The following is a 16712-nucleotide window of genomic DNA, read 5'->3' on the forward strand; positions in this document are numbered from 1 at the left end:
ACAGAATCTTTTGCTGTAAAGAACAATTCAATATCTTTTATAATAACATCACAATATTTGTTTAAAGTTGAAAAATATGTTTTTTTTTTCAAAGCCATGTTTCTCAAAAACTGTGCGTATAGGAGCAAAATTAAGGACAGATTCGGAATCAGCGCAAAAAACTCTATAAGAAGGACCCAACAGTATATTGAAAACAAATTTGGTGTTGGACAGTGTTATTACCGTCGTGTTAACACGCCCGCGACCGACGCGTATCGCGCAAACACCGAAAATACCTGCAAAGCCGAGCAAAACTATCGTAAAGTTCAAGCTTAACCCTTGGCAGCCCTATGGCGAGCCAGACAAAAACATGTTGGAAAAAGCAGGAACGTTTGTCCGTTTGACGCTTTACGTTCGATTCTTATGCGGAGAAACATTAGCCTAAAGCCTCGTCTCCGCTGTCGAATCTCCTCGTGACGATTGAGAGCCGAGCTGGCGAGCATTTCAGCCGTATCTCTCGAGTGGGATCACAGCGCTAGCCAGTGTGGCACGAGTTCTAAATAACATGTCTATATTGTCGCGAAATAGTCTGTGCAACGGTGTCCTGCCAGAAATTATTCGCCACAGAACGGACTTGTTTGCGACTTCGAGAAGTCACTCGGAGTTTGTCTGCAAGGTGCGGCTGGTATGTTGGTAATAAACGACACCATGAACTGCCCGTGTATGGTCGTTAGCAGTTTCAGAGGCTGTTAGCCGTTACATCCAATTCGCGAATACACGACCCACTTGGAATTTTCCCCGATTTTCAAAGGGAATCTTAAGAGAACTTGACACGTGTCTTTTGATCGTGGCGTGGTTGGCTTTCGGACTTGAACCGATAATTCTACGTCGGCTTAACGCGTTGCGTGCAAGCTTCGGTACAGGGTGTTCGCGTATCACGCTGGCGCTTTCGATACGAGTTAAGTACGGTTTGTGCCTCTGGTCCATTTATGGCCCAGTTATGGCACAGTTATGGCTCGCTCAAGTACTATTCGCTGCTTTTCAAGTGGAGTAAAGGCTGATTTACATTTGCCTTTTAGTTACGGCGTGATCGCGCGTCCTTCTAATGTGTTCATGAAATACGACTGTGTTGCTAATGGATAAATTAATCGTATGTTTATCTCACACAGATGCCGTCGAAGTCTTCCACGCTCGCGATCATTGCTTAGATTTACCAACACAAAGGTATGTACTGTATTAATAACAATTGCAATATCGCTTGCGTTGGAACACAAATCACAGCAATCGGGTAATGCGATCGCTAGACTGCGGCTCTTATGCGTTTATAGCAAAAATTAGTAGCCGCAGTTTAAAACGGTAGGAAGGTTTAAATTATTTCGAAACACCAATGTATTACTTTCAACTAGTTGAAATGATTAAAGTAAAAATCAAATATCTATGGGATTTCTTCAAGGTATTATAAAAACAGGATTCTTCTTTCAAGAAAAGACTGAAAATTTGTCAAGCTTTCCGCGGGCTTGAATTATTCCTCCTGATTACTTAAGACTGAACCCTCATCCGTCCCTAGTGTCAATTTAACATAGTTTTCCTGAAATAAGTTATGCCGTTCCGTTATTTGTGTAGGTAAGTTTTCCCGAAACTTCGTGACTTTCATGTTTTAATGCGAAACACATAACCGAAAAACCCAAAATGTAAATGTTAACTCATCAATTTGAATAAGAAAACATCGAAAAATAACTGTTTACCTTATTATTTCATCGATCTTTTACCACTGTGTCAATTTGACACGGAGGGACTGATTCAGTTCGTGAAATGAGGGACGGATGAGGGTTAAAACCAAGATCAGCTACATACGAACATGCTCTGCAACCAGATCCCCACCGTAAATCACGCGCACGTCCCCTAAATCCTCGAGCGATTTCGCTGATCGCCGGTACATAGAACGCAACGTCTCGTCAATATTTTTAATTGTCGTCGAGTAACTCGACACTCACGGTCCGATGATTTACGAACCGTAAACGCAATTTATCCTGCACTATGTTAGACCAATAATAGACTATAGTACGGCGACAGGATCATCGGATTGTGGCGTTCTTTTCTTTCCTCGTAACAATGATTTACGCGACCTAAATCCGGTTTTCTCGCGTTGCTCGTTCCGTTGCTTCTCGATAACTATTTAACATTATTGCATAACAGTTCCGCGAATTCGTTGATATTCCCCAGAATTCCAGGTTCCATTAAACGCGACAGTTGTGGTAATAGCGTTGATTAAATCACTCGACGACTGTTACCGATACGATAAATCGAATCACATACGGTGCTTATTTATATCGCTTCGAGTGTGCTGCTCTTGGTATGCTATTATTAAATCGGAGCGGTGCGTGGGTCCATTCTGACCCGAATTCGACTCCACTCTTAAAGACAATACTCTAGATATTACAATAATACCCATAAGAGCTACAAACATCAGTTCAAAAATTAATTATCTTTTTATGAGAAGACTCGGTTCCAAGATAACAGCTACTTTTTTATTATTTTATTTTACGTCGCTCCTTCAACTGCTATGGTTATTAAGCGACTATTATATAATATTAAGGCAACAGCTACTGAATCTTTTAGAAGTAAATAATTCTGTTTTTAACGTAAATAGCTACATTATTATCAATATTGCTAATACAGTTATATTAATACAAGGTGTAAAAACCGTGGACCACGTATCCCACGCTAATTCTAGCGAGAAATTGTCTTTTTAGTCCAGTTGCTCGCCACCCAATAAAATCGTATACATATAGTGATGGTGATGAAAATGGGACATATCCTCGCAATCTTTAGTCGAAAATAGTGCTACAACAGCATGTTTACGATCAACGTAAAATGTAGCACAGCATTGTAGATGGTCACAATTATTACACCGGTGTCGCCAGATATCGTGATTCTCGGCTAGCCAAGACCAAAAGAATTCCTTGATCGTCTCGGTCCGAGAGTATCCGACGGTGCGATCTAATTTTATCCGAATTTTCATGGTAACGCCGCCTGTCAAGTGGATGGTATTGTTTTCTTATACGATTCTTTTAATAGTAAACGCATTTTCTCTATTCGCTTCGCTTTCAGAGTAAAAGTAGCCAAACCTTAACTCGTTTGTCACTTTGCTCACTTTTATACTTTGCCTGACAAATCAGATCGTTTGTCTCGCGACTGTCTATTTCGCGTCGGAAAAGAGAGACGTTTCTTTCACGAAAATAGAACCGTCGCAAAGAGAATTTGTACTGTTGTAGACAATTCTGCGAAACGAACGTCAGCTTAAAACGATACACCAGTGAGATACATGTAATATTTATTCTTCTATGAAATCATTTTTCCTGTAAAAAGAACGCCGATGAAAATGGCGACGACGGTTCCTGCGAAGAAGAAAATGACGGACAGCGGAGAGCATTACCGGATCACGGTCCGTCTTGAATGTGATTCTCCGAAACACGAAAATCGAAAGCTCGTAATGTGACCACGTAATTTGCAACGAACACAGGGAAAGCTGCCACGAAATTGACTTTCGCGTCGATGTTACGGCGCCGCACCGTGCTCGTAAAATAACGAAATCAAAGACGGGGATTTACGAGTTCTAAAATTGTTGGAAACTTTGCACCCCTACAGTCGTTATAAATGTACGCTTGTATCGCAGCCGGTATGAAGTACGAACTAAATATGGTCTCGCGCGGCAGCCTCTATCACCGTGGCACCGACGCGGCGCGGCGGAGAACGTTCCGAGTGGCCTTGGAAAAAACCGAAACGAAAAACCAACAATTCTCGCATCAGATTTTTCCTCGAATCTCGTTGTTAATTTTCACAGTCGCGGATAACGTTCTTTCGTTCCTCGGTAAGTATTCTATTTATCTCCTAACATTGCAACCTAATATTTTTTCTGAGGTATTGAGCTATAAGATAAGCATGTTCTATTTTCATTTATTAACTATTTCCCGTTGAACCATCTCGAACCTACCGAAGCAAAGGCGCTGGAGAAGGCGCTTTCTACCCACGCAGCCGATTCTATCGCGATCTATGCTGTTCGGTGGCCGTTTTAAAAGCAAGTCGATTCAGCTACCGCACGGAACCGAAAATACCAGGCGTGCGAGGTAACGGGAGCGTTCCGGATACTTTTCCAGAGCGCCCTAATCGCGTTCCGCGATGGGGTTTTCCCCCATCGGAAGTCGGTGCGAGAAGAAACCGAGATATCCCGCGGACGCGGGAGCAAATGGGGTACATGGAAGTGGCCGGAGAATGTGTCAAAAGTGAATGCCGTTTCACCGAGAAATCTTGCACGCGGTTATTTCCGTCGTGGCCGCCCCCGCCACCCCCGTTCAAACACCCCGACCGTGGTGTGTTCGCGACACACCGCGGCATAAGGGCCCTCATAAATATCGTCCGATGCCTTTGGCCGCGGTTGTCGACGCCGCGCGCCACGCAAGAGGTTGCCTTGGTCTTTCGAGGTGGAACCGCAACCACGCCGTTAGCGTGATCGGGGGTGGGCGACTAGGAGAACCGAACCGGGGATAAGTCGCCGAGAAATGTATAATTCGCACGCGCTTGGGCCGGCCCAATGAGAATTATGACTGGTCGACGGACGAAACACTGGCGGGGTTTGGCTCTCGACGTTTTGGCACGACCTCCGCGTCTTTCGCATTTTTCTTCTCTCCTCGGTCAACGAATTATCCGGTTGGTCGAGGGTGAGCGGCGCGGTGCGGCGTGTCGAAACTTTTCAAATCAAACGAAATTATTCAACTATTTCCACGCCAGCCTGCGAGTTAGCCCTTTGCACTCGGAGCTATTTTCACTACGGAGTACGGAGTTCGGGGATTTTATCGGAGCCAGACGGTTCGATGTCGGAACACTTTATTTGCAGTTTGATTTGCAGTAGCAATTCTATTGTTCCAGCTTTAAACGAAATTCAAGAAGAAGAAAAGTATTATTTCACGTATTGTAACGCCGTTTAAAATTCTTTATTCGGTACTTAATCTTTGGCGGTTCCTCGCTGGGTTTTCGCTTGCCACCTTTGCTCGCGGCGAAAATACCCAACACCCAACACCCAACCATAACAAATGTACCGAGTTTGGCGTGTCTCACCTACTGCCGACTTCAGCTGTCGAGCTCGGCGCCGAGACCCAGGTGAACGTCCCAAACGTCAACACTGTGGCAGCCTAACGCTTGTTTGTTACACGCGTGTGGTTCATCCTTCAAATATTCCCAACCTATGTCAATTCCTGTTTTCTTTTTTTTGTGCTAGCGGCTACTCAGCGCTGTTTCCCCTAATCGCAATTTCAAATTCCCCATTCGAATTTTCGAAAACTCGAACGATAACGCCCCTTCTGTCCACGTTTTCGTTCGGGAACCGCTGAACGATTAACGTGGACGCCTTCTCGGCGGGCCTTCGCGTCTTCGAAACGATCCCGGAACGAAAGAAATCTTCTTTGAACGTGGTGGCCAAATGACGCCAGCAAAGGGGGAGGAGTTCTGAGAGTGTTCCGCAGACGATTACGCCTCTGATGTAATTTATTGCGCGGGAAAGCGGCGTGCGGTCCCGTCGTAACACGAGAACGAAGGAAAATTCGCGCCAGCTTCGCCGATGGGATTAATATGGAAACTGTCGAGCGACAGCGCGTCGACTCGCGCGATATTTGACACGTCTGTCGATTTATGCTCTCAACACACGAATGAACCAGACGGGCTTCCTGTTGGGCCGCCCATCCCCGCGCCTGTTACAGTATTTAGTACAAGCGGGCGCGCAGCAATATTCTATCGCGTATTTACGTTCTAGAAATATTTTATTGGTGCTTGTACTGCTATATCTATCAGGTGTATGCGAAAGTGTTGATCTTTTTCAATCGTTCAGGCATAGCGACCAGACTACGGATTTTATAAACTTATGATAAAAAAGAATGCATCAAAAATGCACAACGGTACAATCATTTAAAGAATTTAAAAATGCTGTTGTATTATTTTCAGCTCCTCTATTTTGCGATTAATACAGATAACTTTTATATTGCATAAAAATACGTGTCGCAAGCGCACACGTCAGCGTGTAAAGAAAAACGCGAGCGAACGCACCTAACCGTGCGTGTGGTCGTTCCGTGCTAATCCTTCGGATTTGTAGGAGATCAGCGGAAGAGGATCTGCCAGTTATTGGCGCGACCGGTTACCGGTTATTGCCAGGAAATATATCGGACATCGTGAGGAGCAGTTGGCCGATGGCGCGGCCACGCCGCGGCGATCTTGAAATATGAATTTACCGCGATGGTGGACGCGTTTCCCGCATGCCGTTCCACGGCAATTTCTAAACCGTGTGCAAATCCGCAGGAAGTTGACGCGTGGGTGTACGCACGACCCGTGACGACGCGCGACGTCCGCTTTTGGCAATGTTCCAGCGCGCGTTTCTACCAACGCAACGGAAAGCTTTTTTCCGAGGAAATGGAGTGTTTCGATCCGACGATTACGAGCATCTCGCTCGTCGATCGATAAATCGATCGGCAGATTCGTTCTCCGACGTTTTGCTGGAAGTTACTTGCAGAGTTTCGAGTGGATCGACGCGCGACGCGACAGTTCGAATATGTCTACTCTTCTGCGCTTCTTACTACACTATATTTTTATGTAAACGAAATGGATAACATAAACAAAAGATTATAGTATTCCGAATCTCCGTAGCAAGTTCAACTTGATATTTTCTAGCAACGATCCGATGAGTAATCGCGTGGAAACATACTATTACGAGTGGACCATTTAAAAATATGATAGTTGTATTCGAAGAGGAATAATATAATGTGGAAATGATGTAGGTTCTGTGAAACATGTATCCCACGGAACTTGAGAGTTACTTAATGTTTCGAAGGAGGAGAACAATGCTTCAGGCTACCGAGAATAGACGAGGAAACACGAGATATGGTTGAATGGAATCAACACCGGGTACCGTTGTATCAACCGCACGCATACCGAGTTCTTGAGTGGTTTTCGGCACACAGAATTCGTAAATATTTCGCCGACAGGCTAAAATAAAGCCTCTCGCGGAATGCATAGGGCCTTGTTCGCTTCGTTGGCTGATTCATCGATTGTTATACTCGAAAACGAGCACTCCTTCCCTGGTACATTTCCTACGTTTACTTCGAAATGCTCTCACGTAAGCTCGAGAATACGATAATAACTCGATCTATAAATACCCAGGAGAAAAATACTAATTCACTTTTTAATCACGGGGCTTCGTTAAATCAACAAGTTGTGGAAACTGGAGAAATCATTCAGCTTTACGTATCTAGCTACATACTTCAAGGTTAAAAACCATCTTATGTAATAAGAACGATGTTTTCGAGAAATATAATTATTTCTAAGTGTAAGAAATAACAGTACACTGTAAGCATGATTTTTCTATTCTTTCCAGTTTATAGGTTTGCACGATCGCATAATTGCTAATCAGTCTGACAATGAGATAGAAAATTGGAGACACGTCGAAGAAATAAGATCGCAAAGAATGTCTGAGGCATCCATTTTTTTCTCAACCGTAAAGCATTACGATTTGTTAAATAAATTCCATTGAAATGTACTTCCGGTTCTCGGCGCTCGTTAATTCAGTAAAGGAAGCAATTAAATCGCGGCATTTAAGAACGCGAGAAAACACGTCATTAACGAGGCCGTTTCAAGAACGCAAACGCGAACGTTCACGCGGCTGCGGCTGAAAAGAAAGAAAATGCCACGCGGCGCGGCGTACTACACGATAACGAATATTTCCATAAATTATGGGAAGAAATTTGTTTTTGGTCGCGAATTTTATCTCGAGTGCAAGCGAAACACGCGCGCACACGGAAGGCGACTTGAAAACGGATCAAATTCTATCTCGTTCCGCTCTGTTGTACGCTTAATCGCGAATTAAATCGATCCCTGGAGACTCTATTCCCGAGGCTTTCCGGAGAGTACGACACCCTTAATAACGGAAAGACATGTTTGATCGATACCTGGTTCGAATTGCTGTTGTACTTAATTCTTAGCAACTTGTACGCCTCCGTAAATGTGATGCGGTAAATCCAGCTGGCGAGAATGGCATGCGATTCCGCCATTATGGAACCGTCACGTTAATAGGACACCCGAATCGCAGCTACGAATTTTGGTGAACTGGAGTTTCCGCTAGAAAAATTTACTTGATTGATTAAAAAAAGGTAAGTAGACATATATATCTACCTGATTCGCTTCTATGTGTGTTGTCGCGAATATCTTTTGAATATCATGCGTTAACAATTTGTTAATTACTCTAAACATGATTCAACATCGCGCGTCATCAGCGTCCGAAGTCTAATCTTTGAATCGTTTTGTAAATGGTGGGGAGTGGGGAGTATACGCGGGATGAGCGTGTTCGCGGTGGCGCCATCTGGGATATAGCAGATTCCAGTACATATTCGACAGCAGTAGAAACGTATTATAATTATAGAATGTAGAATGGCAGTTACACGCAGACAGGCAGAAGTCTGTTTATGTTTATTTACGTTCTGTCAGGAATTAGGAACAGGAACTAATAGCAGAGAGGATATGCTAATAGTAATTATATATATGTATATATGTATATAGGGTTGTTGGAGGTAGTTGCACCTAGATAGTGTAGATGTCGCGTCCAGATCGTCAATGGATGGCCAATGGCGCATGCAATTAGAAGAAGCGCGTTCGCGGAAGCGCCATCTGGGATCGTAGCTTCCGGTATCGAGCAGCAGTAGAATGGCAGTTGCGCGCAAAAGTCTGTTTATTTACGTACTGTCAATGATTAATTGATCGCGAAGCGTTGTCCACGAGCGATATCTGCTGAGCGAGCGTTGTAGCAGTGGGTTCGGGATGGTGCTCGTGTGACAGATCGTGGAAACAGTGAACAGGACTCGGTGGAAATGTGGTGATCGCAGACGGGCGCACACGGCTTTCGTCTGGCTGTCGTCATTGTCGTTCTAACCTAATTCTCCCGAAACATTCTACCCATCGTTCTGGAATTTTCCGACGGCTGTCAACGTTTGTTTGCCAACAGTGATTCGGCACGATGCCATGTTCCCGCGAGCATTGAACACAGAAACGTGTAAAACAGTGAGCATGGCTGACGAGGTGCTGCCGGCGAGTTTGGAGAAGCTCGAAATTGATCGACTCTCGACGAGCTGTCCCCAGTAAGCAATCCACCGCCAGAACCGAATGCTCGGCTATAGTTCTTGCTCTTCGATGCCAGTGATCATTCGAAGCGCCTGTTCCCTCGCAAACGGGTTCGGAACGCGTTCGACGTGTCGCACAAGCGATTCTGCGACTCAACCCCTTTCCGCGCGCGCGGTCAAGGTCTCCGATTAACGTTACCTCGTTTTGCTCAAGTACGTGACCATCTCTTTCCTTTCCTCCCTCTCCTTCTCTCTCTTTCTCGCGCTCTCCGTCGCCGTTTCGTGTCTTTGTTTACATCGCGCGTGACTTGGATTTATCAAAGTAAGCAACCGCTCGCCAGCATACATTCCAACGACCGACGTCTCTTGCTCGCGCTCGCGGTGTCGACGCAACGACCCGACTACAGGGTTAACCGTGATCCGTAAGGGAATCGATATGTTTACATGCTAGCAGCGAGTTCGATAAAAACCGTTACGATACGCCGCGAGTGGCAAGTCGCGAGTCGTTCCTCTCGAACGATCGCGAAACGCAGCGACACGACGCGACGTCGATACTCGATAGTGTTAGCGTCGTGACAGTGTTATTTACGTTTTGACGGATGTTTAATCGATCGAACGTGGGTGATCGGAAGACTGTTCGAACCGCGAGTTTCCTTGGTTTCGCGTGGTTGCATAAGCGACAAACTCGGCTGATATTTACCAATATTCGACCCAAGGCAGTTTGCCAGGAGCGATGAATCATCATTGGATAATATCGAACGATGCTCTTATCACGGTTCCGTTGACTATTACTAAATACATTGTCCGATTAGTATTATGTAGCTATCACATCCGTACACTGATATTATTTTGTTTGTGTTTACCGAGACTGTTGCTGCTACTCGCCAGTGATAGTAATCGTGATCGTTGCTTTTTGTTGTTTCAGTTTAACGACCACTGACAAAGCAAAGTCGCCGAACCCGTTTAGAAGTACAAGTAAAAGTGTTGGGTCTGATTGTAGTTACTTATTTCAAAGGAGATCGATGCCCGGTAGGCCAAGTTTATCTGAAATCAGCCCGAGAGGCGTGAAAAGCACAACGAACTTCAAACCTTCGAAGAACGAAAGAGTACTCGATAAGAATAAGAACTCGATAATCAAAGAGGCTGTCTTAAAATTAAACGACACTGATGCTACTTGTCTTAGCGATAGTCCAATGAGTACACTGTTAAAGGGGACTTGTAAATGTAGCGATGCATGGAAGAACAAGAAGGTTTTCGGTCATTGGTCCGTCGCGAAAGACTTTAAAACTCTGAACATTAATCAGGAGAATAGGCAGGCTAAGGACGACACTAGCATCCAAGATAATTACCAAGCGTGTAGTTTCCTACGTGCGCGTAGCAATACGATGCCCAGTTTGAAAAGAGGGCCTGGTCCTGGCAGAGGTAGCAGCGGTACCAGCCAGTCGGAGTCCAGTGGTTCGACCAGTCAACCTTCCAGTTCGAACACGTGTTCTGTACAAGCGAGAATGTCTCCGCCTTCGTGCGACGTCACCATCGATGAACTTGCCAGTTACTTCGAGGAGTTTGTTCATATCCCAAAGAAGATGTCGCACATGGCAGAAATGATGTATATTTAATTCTAATGTACCGAGTTACTGGCAGATTTCTTATACGGTTCTTCGAGGACTAGCGTGCGGCGTTCGTGTACGAGAGACGTGTCTAAATACTATATGTTTGCTACGAGAAACCAATTCAATTTGGTACCTAAATTATACATAATATAAAATAGAAAATCTTCAAACAAAAAAAATAACAAAAAGAAAGAAAAAACGAGAAAAAGCGTCTGCATCTTTGTAGAAAGTATTCAAAGAATGAAATAACATTTAAATGATTCGATGTCGATATCGTCTCAAACAACGTGATAACAAAGACAAGAAACATGAAGATAATAAAACACGATGTACGGCTTTGTTTTGTTTTCCTAAAAATCGTTTGTGTCCGACTAATCAGTTAGCTATTACGTACAGAAAAAAAAATTAAATTTAATATCTTTATTTACAAATTTTTGTATTACGAGATGAGAGATTGGTATTAGAGAATAAATTTCTTCAAATTAATTCATTTGTATCATTCAAATTCCCAGTCTTCCGCTGCTGATCACACGTGAAGGTCGTTTTTTCAAGGTCATCAACATCTTACGTCTTCGTATGATACATAATATATTTATATCTGCATAGGCTTACGATACTTAATACAATGATACAAAGTAACCGTTAAATTACTTAATGATAATAAGCTTTGGTACGTAAACAATGACGATATATTGATCCGTATTCTTCTTCTTTTACTTTTTTTTTCTTTACTTTAGGTACGAGTGTGAACCATGTTGACGCGCTGTGTACTGTGAGAAACCTTCGAAGAAAGCCTAAAACTGCGTTAAAAAATATCCATCTATTTGGTGTGCGCATCACGTGACGACTGTTCGGTTTTTCTTTTCATCATCATCATCATCCATAGTCTTCTTTCTTTTTTTTCTCTCTCTCGCTCTCTCTCCGTTTATTTTCAACATCTACTACGAACGGTATTATTTAGCAGCTTCTCCGGTACGACGAATGATTTCGTGGTAGCCCCGCGCAACACTCAAACTCTGTATCAAAACATGAGGTCTGTCGCTATATCACAGATTTAGTAAAATTTCATTTGAACGGAGCCACGACGAAACGGATGATTTTTAATTAAAAGGAAAAGAAAAAAAACGAAAGGGAAATGATTAAGAGCGCGAACGCGCGTTCGCCACCAAGAGAAACCGAAAAGAACATGTTCGTGTTGGTCGTTGCGCTCGAAACTTGTCTCCGAGCCGAGAGATGCGGTGTTTTTTCGACAATAAAGGGATGGAAAAAGGGATCGATCTCTGGCGATCTAGACGCTCAATCAAACGGATTGTTATTACTCGATGTACCTAACAATGGAAACGAAGCTGTGCCTAAATATACAAGTCACAATGCAATGATTGGTGTTGTTAATAATAACCGTACAACGCATGCCAATAGAACCGAAAGTGTCGTATGCGAAAGATTAGAAACGATACGGCCGATCGGACCGGTAAAAATAGATTTTGCCCGATAAAAGTAGTAAAAATACAGTCGAAGTTATCGCAAAGTGCTACTAGATCGATAATTGAGACGGCAAACATTCATAGACTACGAAACTTCCAGTCTGGATCATTATAATTCTATCAACTTGGCATTGAGAGAGGTGTGCAAACTATTGAACAGGTTTTCTCGCGCCACTCTCCCGTAGAAATTTCATTCTCGACAAACTATTATTCTCCGTTAGCGCCCAACGACTCGAGCCAAAACAATAGAGATACGACAATAGTTAAATAGCGTATGTACGACCTGCGAGATTTAAATAAAACGGAACAGTTTTTGTCCCTCGCCGGTTGTATAATCTGACAATCAGACCAATAATTTGCATACCTCTGTGTATTTCTGATAACGAATGGTAGACAAGCATTGAAGAAAAAGTAATAGCTTTACATACGTGCGCAAACCAGCGTATTAAATATACTTTGGACTACCGGACGCATTACGATGATACCATTAGCAACAGGTTCTTTCGTCATCGGAACGCATGTCTGTCGCGCAGCATTTGGAACGCGGCGCGGCGTCTCCCGACGTGCAGTTCAATTTCGATATTGAAAACAACCGCTGAAAACCTAGAAATTTGCTTCTTCTTCTTCTTCTACCGCGAAAAAACTGTTCCCGTTCGAATATGATAAGAGATTGTGCCCGCCTAAGGTTTGTATTCAAATATCGACGAACAGATAATGATTCAACAGGCACGTGCAATAGAAATTTCACAACAGCTTTCTGTCTTGTAATACTAACACCGTACTCTCGATGGAAGAGACACGCGGTCGTAAAATCGATCGGGAGCAAAGCTCTCGTGTTTCAGACGTTTCAACGAACAAATTACCAGCTAAAGATTTCATTATTTCTTTTTTGTTTTTCCATACGCACAGGAAAGAAAGAAAAGATTTTAATCTTCCGACTATTAAAAACACCAAGATGGTTGGTCACCAAGATTGTCATTTCGAATCAAAGTATATGTACATTTTACGACCACATAGCGTCGTTTCCAGCGACTACAGTTAAGTTATCGATTCGAACAGATTGTGGAAAATTCATGTCTGGTATAGTCGTCGAATACATTCGAATACAGCTGTTTCCGTTTTCTCTAAACGATATCAGTCTCTAGGTCCAGTGGAAAAGGCCACACGCGATGCCCTAACCAGTTATAACATTTAAATATACCACTCTCTTACGTTTTGCTCGGGTAAAATGATCTATGGGGACAGTGACACTCGATACAGAGAAATCAAACGATACTTTCCGCCCAGCTGGACGGGCGAATAAACACGCTTGGTGGTGTTCGAACGGACTCGGACGAGTCCGCTGAAAGCGAATCTTTGCTTCCGGTCTACCGAACCTATGGCGACAACATGATTAGTTTAGCGAGATACATACCTCGAAGAGTGACCGTTCTCCGTGCAAGAGAAACACAACAACATTTTGATCGGTATAAAACGCTCATTAGAAAAAGTTTTTACTGGACGTAATACAGCTACTCTCTAAACTCTAAACGCTACGTAAACATGATGCTTTTCCACGTGCACTCACCGCGTCGTATTATATAGAATAGAATAAATTAGTCAACTCACACAACGAAGGTATGGCGTTCGCCCTGCTAATCAAAGTCATACTTTATATATATAAAGTCTGCAATATAATGTCGAGTTCGCGACGAGTCCCAATGAACGTAAGCTGTTTAAATGCGTTACACTGACACGGTATCCACGATATATCGATGTATCTTGGGACGTTTGCGGTCAGAACTACGATAGACGAAAGAACCTGGTTGCTCGAGGTGACTTCTCATCGATAATATAATACAATGCCTTGGCCACAGAAATTATCGCTGATATTAACACATAAAAGTTCAATCTCGGACGTGTTCGAATTCTATCGTTATTTCATTAACAATTTCTTGAAATGTTGTGAACTGTGATATTCTATTTCTTCAACATGTACAGAATTATCCAGTTTGATGAATTGCTATTTAAAAAAATCCGCGGCTTCGGGCAACCAAGATCTCCCATCTCATAGATACTCACACTAGTCAGGTTTGCCAGGTGCACTCTGCTTCTTAAATGTGACCAAGCGAGAACGCTTCTATTGAGCAATGTTTTACGGGGCGTCTGAAGAGCGCGACATTTTATTGCTGTTCTCTTACTGTCACGGCAAAATGCGCGTGAAAAATGAAAATAATACCGCACAGACACTGTGTAACAATTCACTACACACGCGTAATCTCTCTTTCTCTCGTTTCGCACGCTATCTCCCTGTCATTCATCCATTCTCTCAGTCTCTCGCGCTCGCTCCCTCGCTTTAATCAATTGTTTTTTTTTCTTACTCGTTTAAACGTTAATATCTAAAGTGTCATAATGGCTCATCGTGTAATTTTCTTCGTCTTGAAATCGTGACAATAGTTGAATGTACGTCTAGGGACTTACGTCTAACGATACGTTCCACGGGGGACGACCATGACGACAACAACGATGTCCTCGGAATCGAAACTGGGATCGAGATATCCACGTTAGAAAATGAAAGATTCGCACGATTGCGCGTTTCACACCCCGAGGAGACTTATTCTCTCTTTTTTGCTCATTTCCTTTTTCTCTCGCTTTACATTTACCACGCGGCCTACCGTCTAGACACTATCCTAAAACCTGTCGTTCTTTGCGTGTTTAGTAGAAAATTTACAATCTTTTCGCTTTGTACGAGAAACATCGATGACCGAGATTATTCGTCTCGTTCGACCGGCAGCTGCTCCGTTCCGGTCCACGGAGACTTTTCCTCCGAAACACAGACGAGAAACGACAGTTCGACTTTGTTTTTGCGTTCTTTTGCAGGCTTCGATCACAGTAGAAAATAATAATACGTATATTACAGAAACGTATCGTCGTGCGGTGCTTTCGAATCGTGTATTTGCAAATGCACCGTTCACAGAACAAAACTACACCGAAAAAACAGTTCCCCTACTGTTGTTTTTCCCTACTCTTCGTCCCTTTATCTTTTCGTTTGCTTGTTCATCTACGTAGAAAACGTATCAATCTCTCGTATAAAATATTGTTCTACGCGACGGTGCGCCGTTCGAAAATTAAACGATAAGGTCGCTGCTACACTCTACACATTACCGTAGAACGTGATTGCGTTCTATCACCGATTTGTGCGTCCGATGGACCGTTCGCAATTGAAACTTTTCGATCCTCGAGGATCGGACTTTAATCGCGTTACGATAAAAAGAGGAAAGAAAACACGGTTTTTGTATTTTTTCTTTTTTCGGATCCTAGGAAAGGTCGGTTCGCGACCGATTCGAGATCAACGAGAACGCTCCTTCTTTTTTCTCGCGCTACGATCGTACATCGACGGACTAATTATTACATCGGTTACATCTTCTATCATGTAAGGATTCTACTCTTAGATCTCGACGGGTCTCCGGTCTCGTCTACTCTCTAAAACACGCATCTCCTCTCCCCTCGTACGGTAATCGGTACGTACCGCCATCGCCGATTATACTTTCTCAGCCCCTCGAAAATTGTGAAAATGCTTACTTTTTTAAGTATCTCGAACGACGAACGATTTTCGTTTAAACCTTAAATAGATACTGGATACGGGTAGAGATTCTATTAATCTTATTATCAGTCGTCTGACTCCGGTATCAGTCGGCAGTTATTTACGATTGGTCACAAATTTTCATTTTATCCTCTTTTCTTTCCTTTTTTTTTGTTTCCGTTCGATATTCATAGTTCCATGGCACACCAAGATCTCAATCCCGTCTTGAGACGCTCACGCAATTTCAAAAACTTCCGGAATAGAAAGAAAAAAAGAACACTTATTGTTATTATACTTCGCGAACACCATGGAGGAGATATTTTGGCAGCGTTTTGTAACAACGATTGCTTCGAGAAATCTGGTAACGTTCAGAAAAATTCCTGGTCGCCAATCTGCGTTTTCGCAGTGTTCCATTTCTTCTTCTCCGATTTTTTCGCACGATTCTACGCACTCTGTCATTCCGTTTCGTTTTTTCTCTCCTTTCGTTTCTATTACGTTTGTTTTTTTTCTGTTTTTTGTTTTTTCGTTTCGTTTTTTGGAATTCTCGGAGAGCGTATCTCCTCGGTCGGAGGCTCTTTAGCAGTAAATACCATAAAACTCCATGGCACAGTTAATGTGCGCTGGGTGGAAATGACCGTGCGGCATCATGTGACTCGGCATGTGAGCTGTGTATCAGTCCATTGGCGGCTCGAGATACGGTATTTCGCTAGTGACGTTAAATGACTCGAAATAGTGATTCAGGAACTCGAACGTGGGTCGCTTCTCGGGACTGGCGTCCCAGCATTGCAACATCAATCGATAAATGCTGTCCGGCAGCGGGTGATTCAGTGGTTTTGGCATTCGGTAGCCCTTGTTTATCTGCTCTATTACCTCGCGACCCTGCATACCTGCGAAACAAGCCAAAATCAATCGTCAACTTCAAACA

The 16712-nt window shown here is 43.3% G+C and overlaps 2 protein-coding genes across 5 annotated transcripts in view; one reads left to right on the forward strand and one right to left on the reverse strand.

Moving 5' to 3' along the window:
- Window positions 1–8671: 8671 nt before the first annotated feature.
- LOC143209764 (uncharacterized) lies at window positions 8672–11227 on the forward strand. Of its 2 annotated transcripts, none has more exons than XM_076425876.1 (2): window positions 8672–9149; window positions 10057–11227. In XM_076425876.1, exons 1-2 carry the CDS (start codon window positions 9034–9036, stop codon window positions 10745–10747), a joined length of 807 nt encoding a protein of 268 aa, XP_076281991.1. In that variant the 5' UTR covers window positions 8672–9033; the 3' UTR covers window positions 10748–11227. The 2 variants fall into 2 exon arrangements, with proteins under 2 accessions (XP_076281991.1, XP_076281992.1); XM_076425877.1 differs by lacking the exon at window positions 8672–9149 and adding an exon at window positions 9569–9906.
- Window positions 11228–11312: 85 nt separating this feature from the next.
- The window catches only part of Src64b (Tyrosine-protein kinase Src64B), a 56752-nt gene continuing 51352 nt past the window's right edge, over window positions 11313–16712 (reverse strand). For all 3 annotated transcript variants that reach the window (XM_076425866.1, XM_076425863.1, XM_076425865.1), the window contains one exon: window positions 11313–16674. In XM_076425866.1, the coding sequence (XP_076281981.1) occupies window positions 16460–16674 (215 nt within the window). In that variant the 3' untranslated portion in view covers window positions 11313–16459. The remainder of the gene's footprint in view (window positions 16675–16712) is intronic.

The sequence above is a fragment of the Lasioglossum baleicum genome, chromosome 6 (assembly GCF_051020765.1).
Source record: "Lasioglossum baleicum chromosome 6, iyLasBale1, whole genome shotgun sequence".
Classification (NCBI taxonomy): domain Eukaryota; kingdom Metazoa; phylum Arthropoda; class Insecta; order Hymenoptera; family Halictidae; genus Lasioglossum; species Lasioglossum baleicum.

What these genes read in the sequence shown, in the direction of transcription:
- LOC143209764 (XM_076425876.1), top strand. Translation starts at nt 9,034, where the DNA reads ATGTTCCCGCGAGCATTGAACACAGAAACGTGTAAAACAGTGAGCATG. An exon ending in CTCTCGACGAGCTGTCCCCA is followed by an intron (nt 9,150 to 10,056) that starts GTAAGCAATCCA and finishes TTGTTGTTTCAG; the next exon opens with TTTAACGACCACTGACAAAG.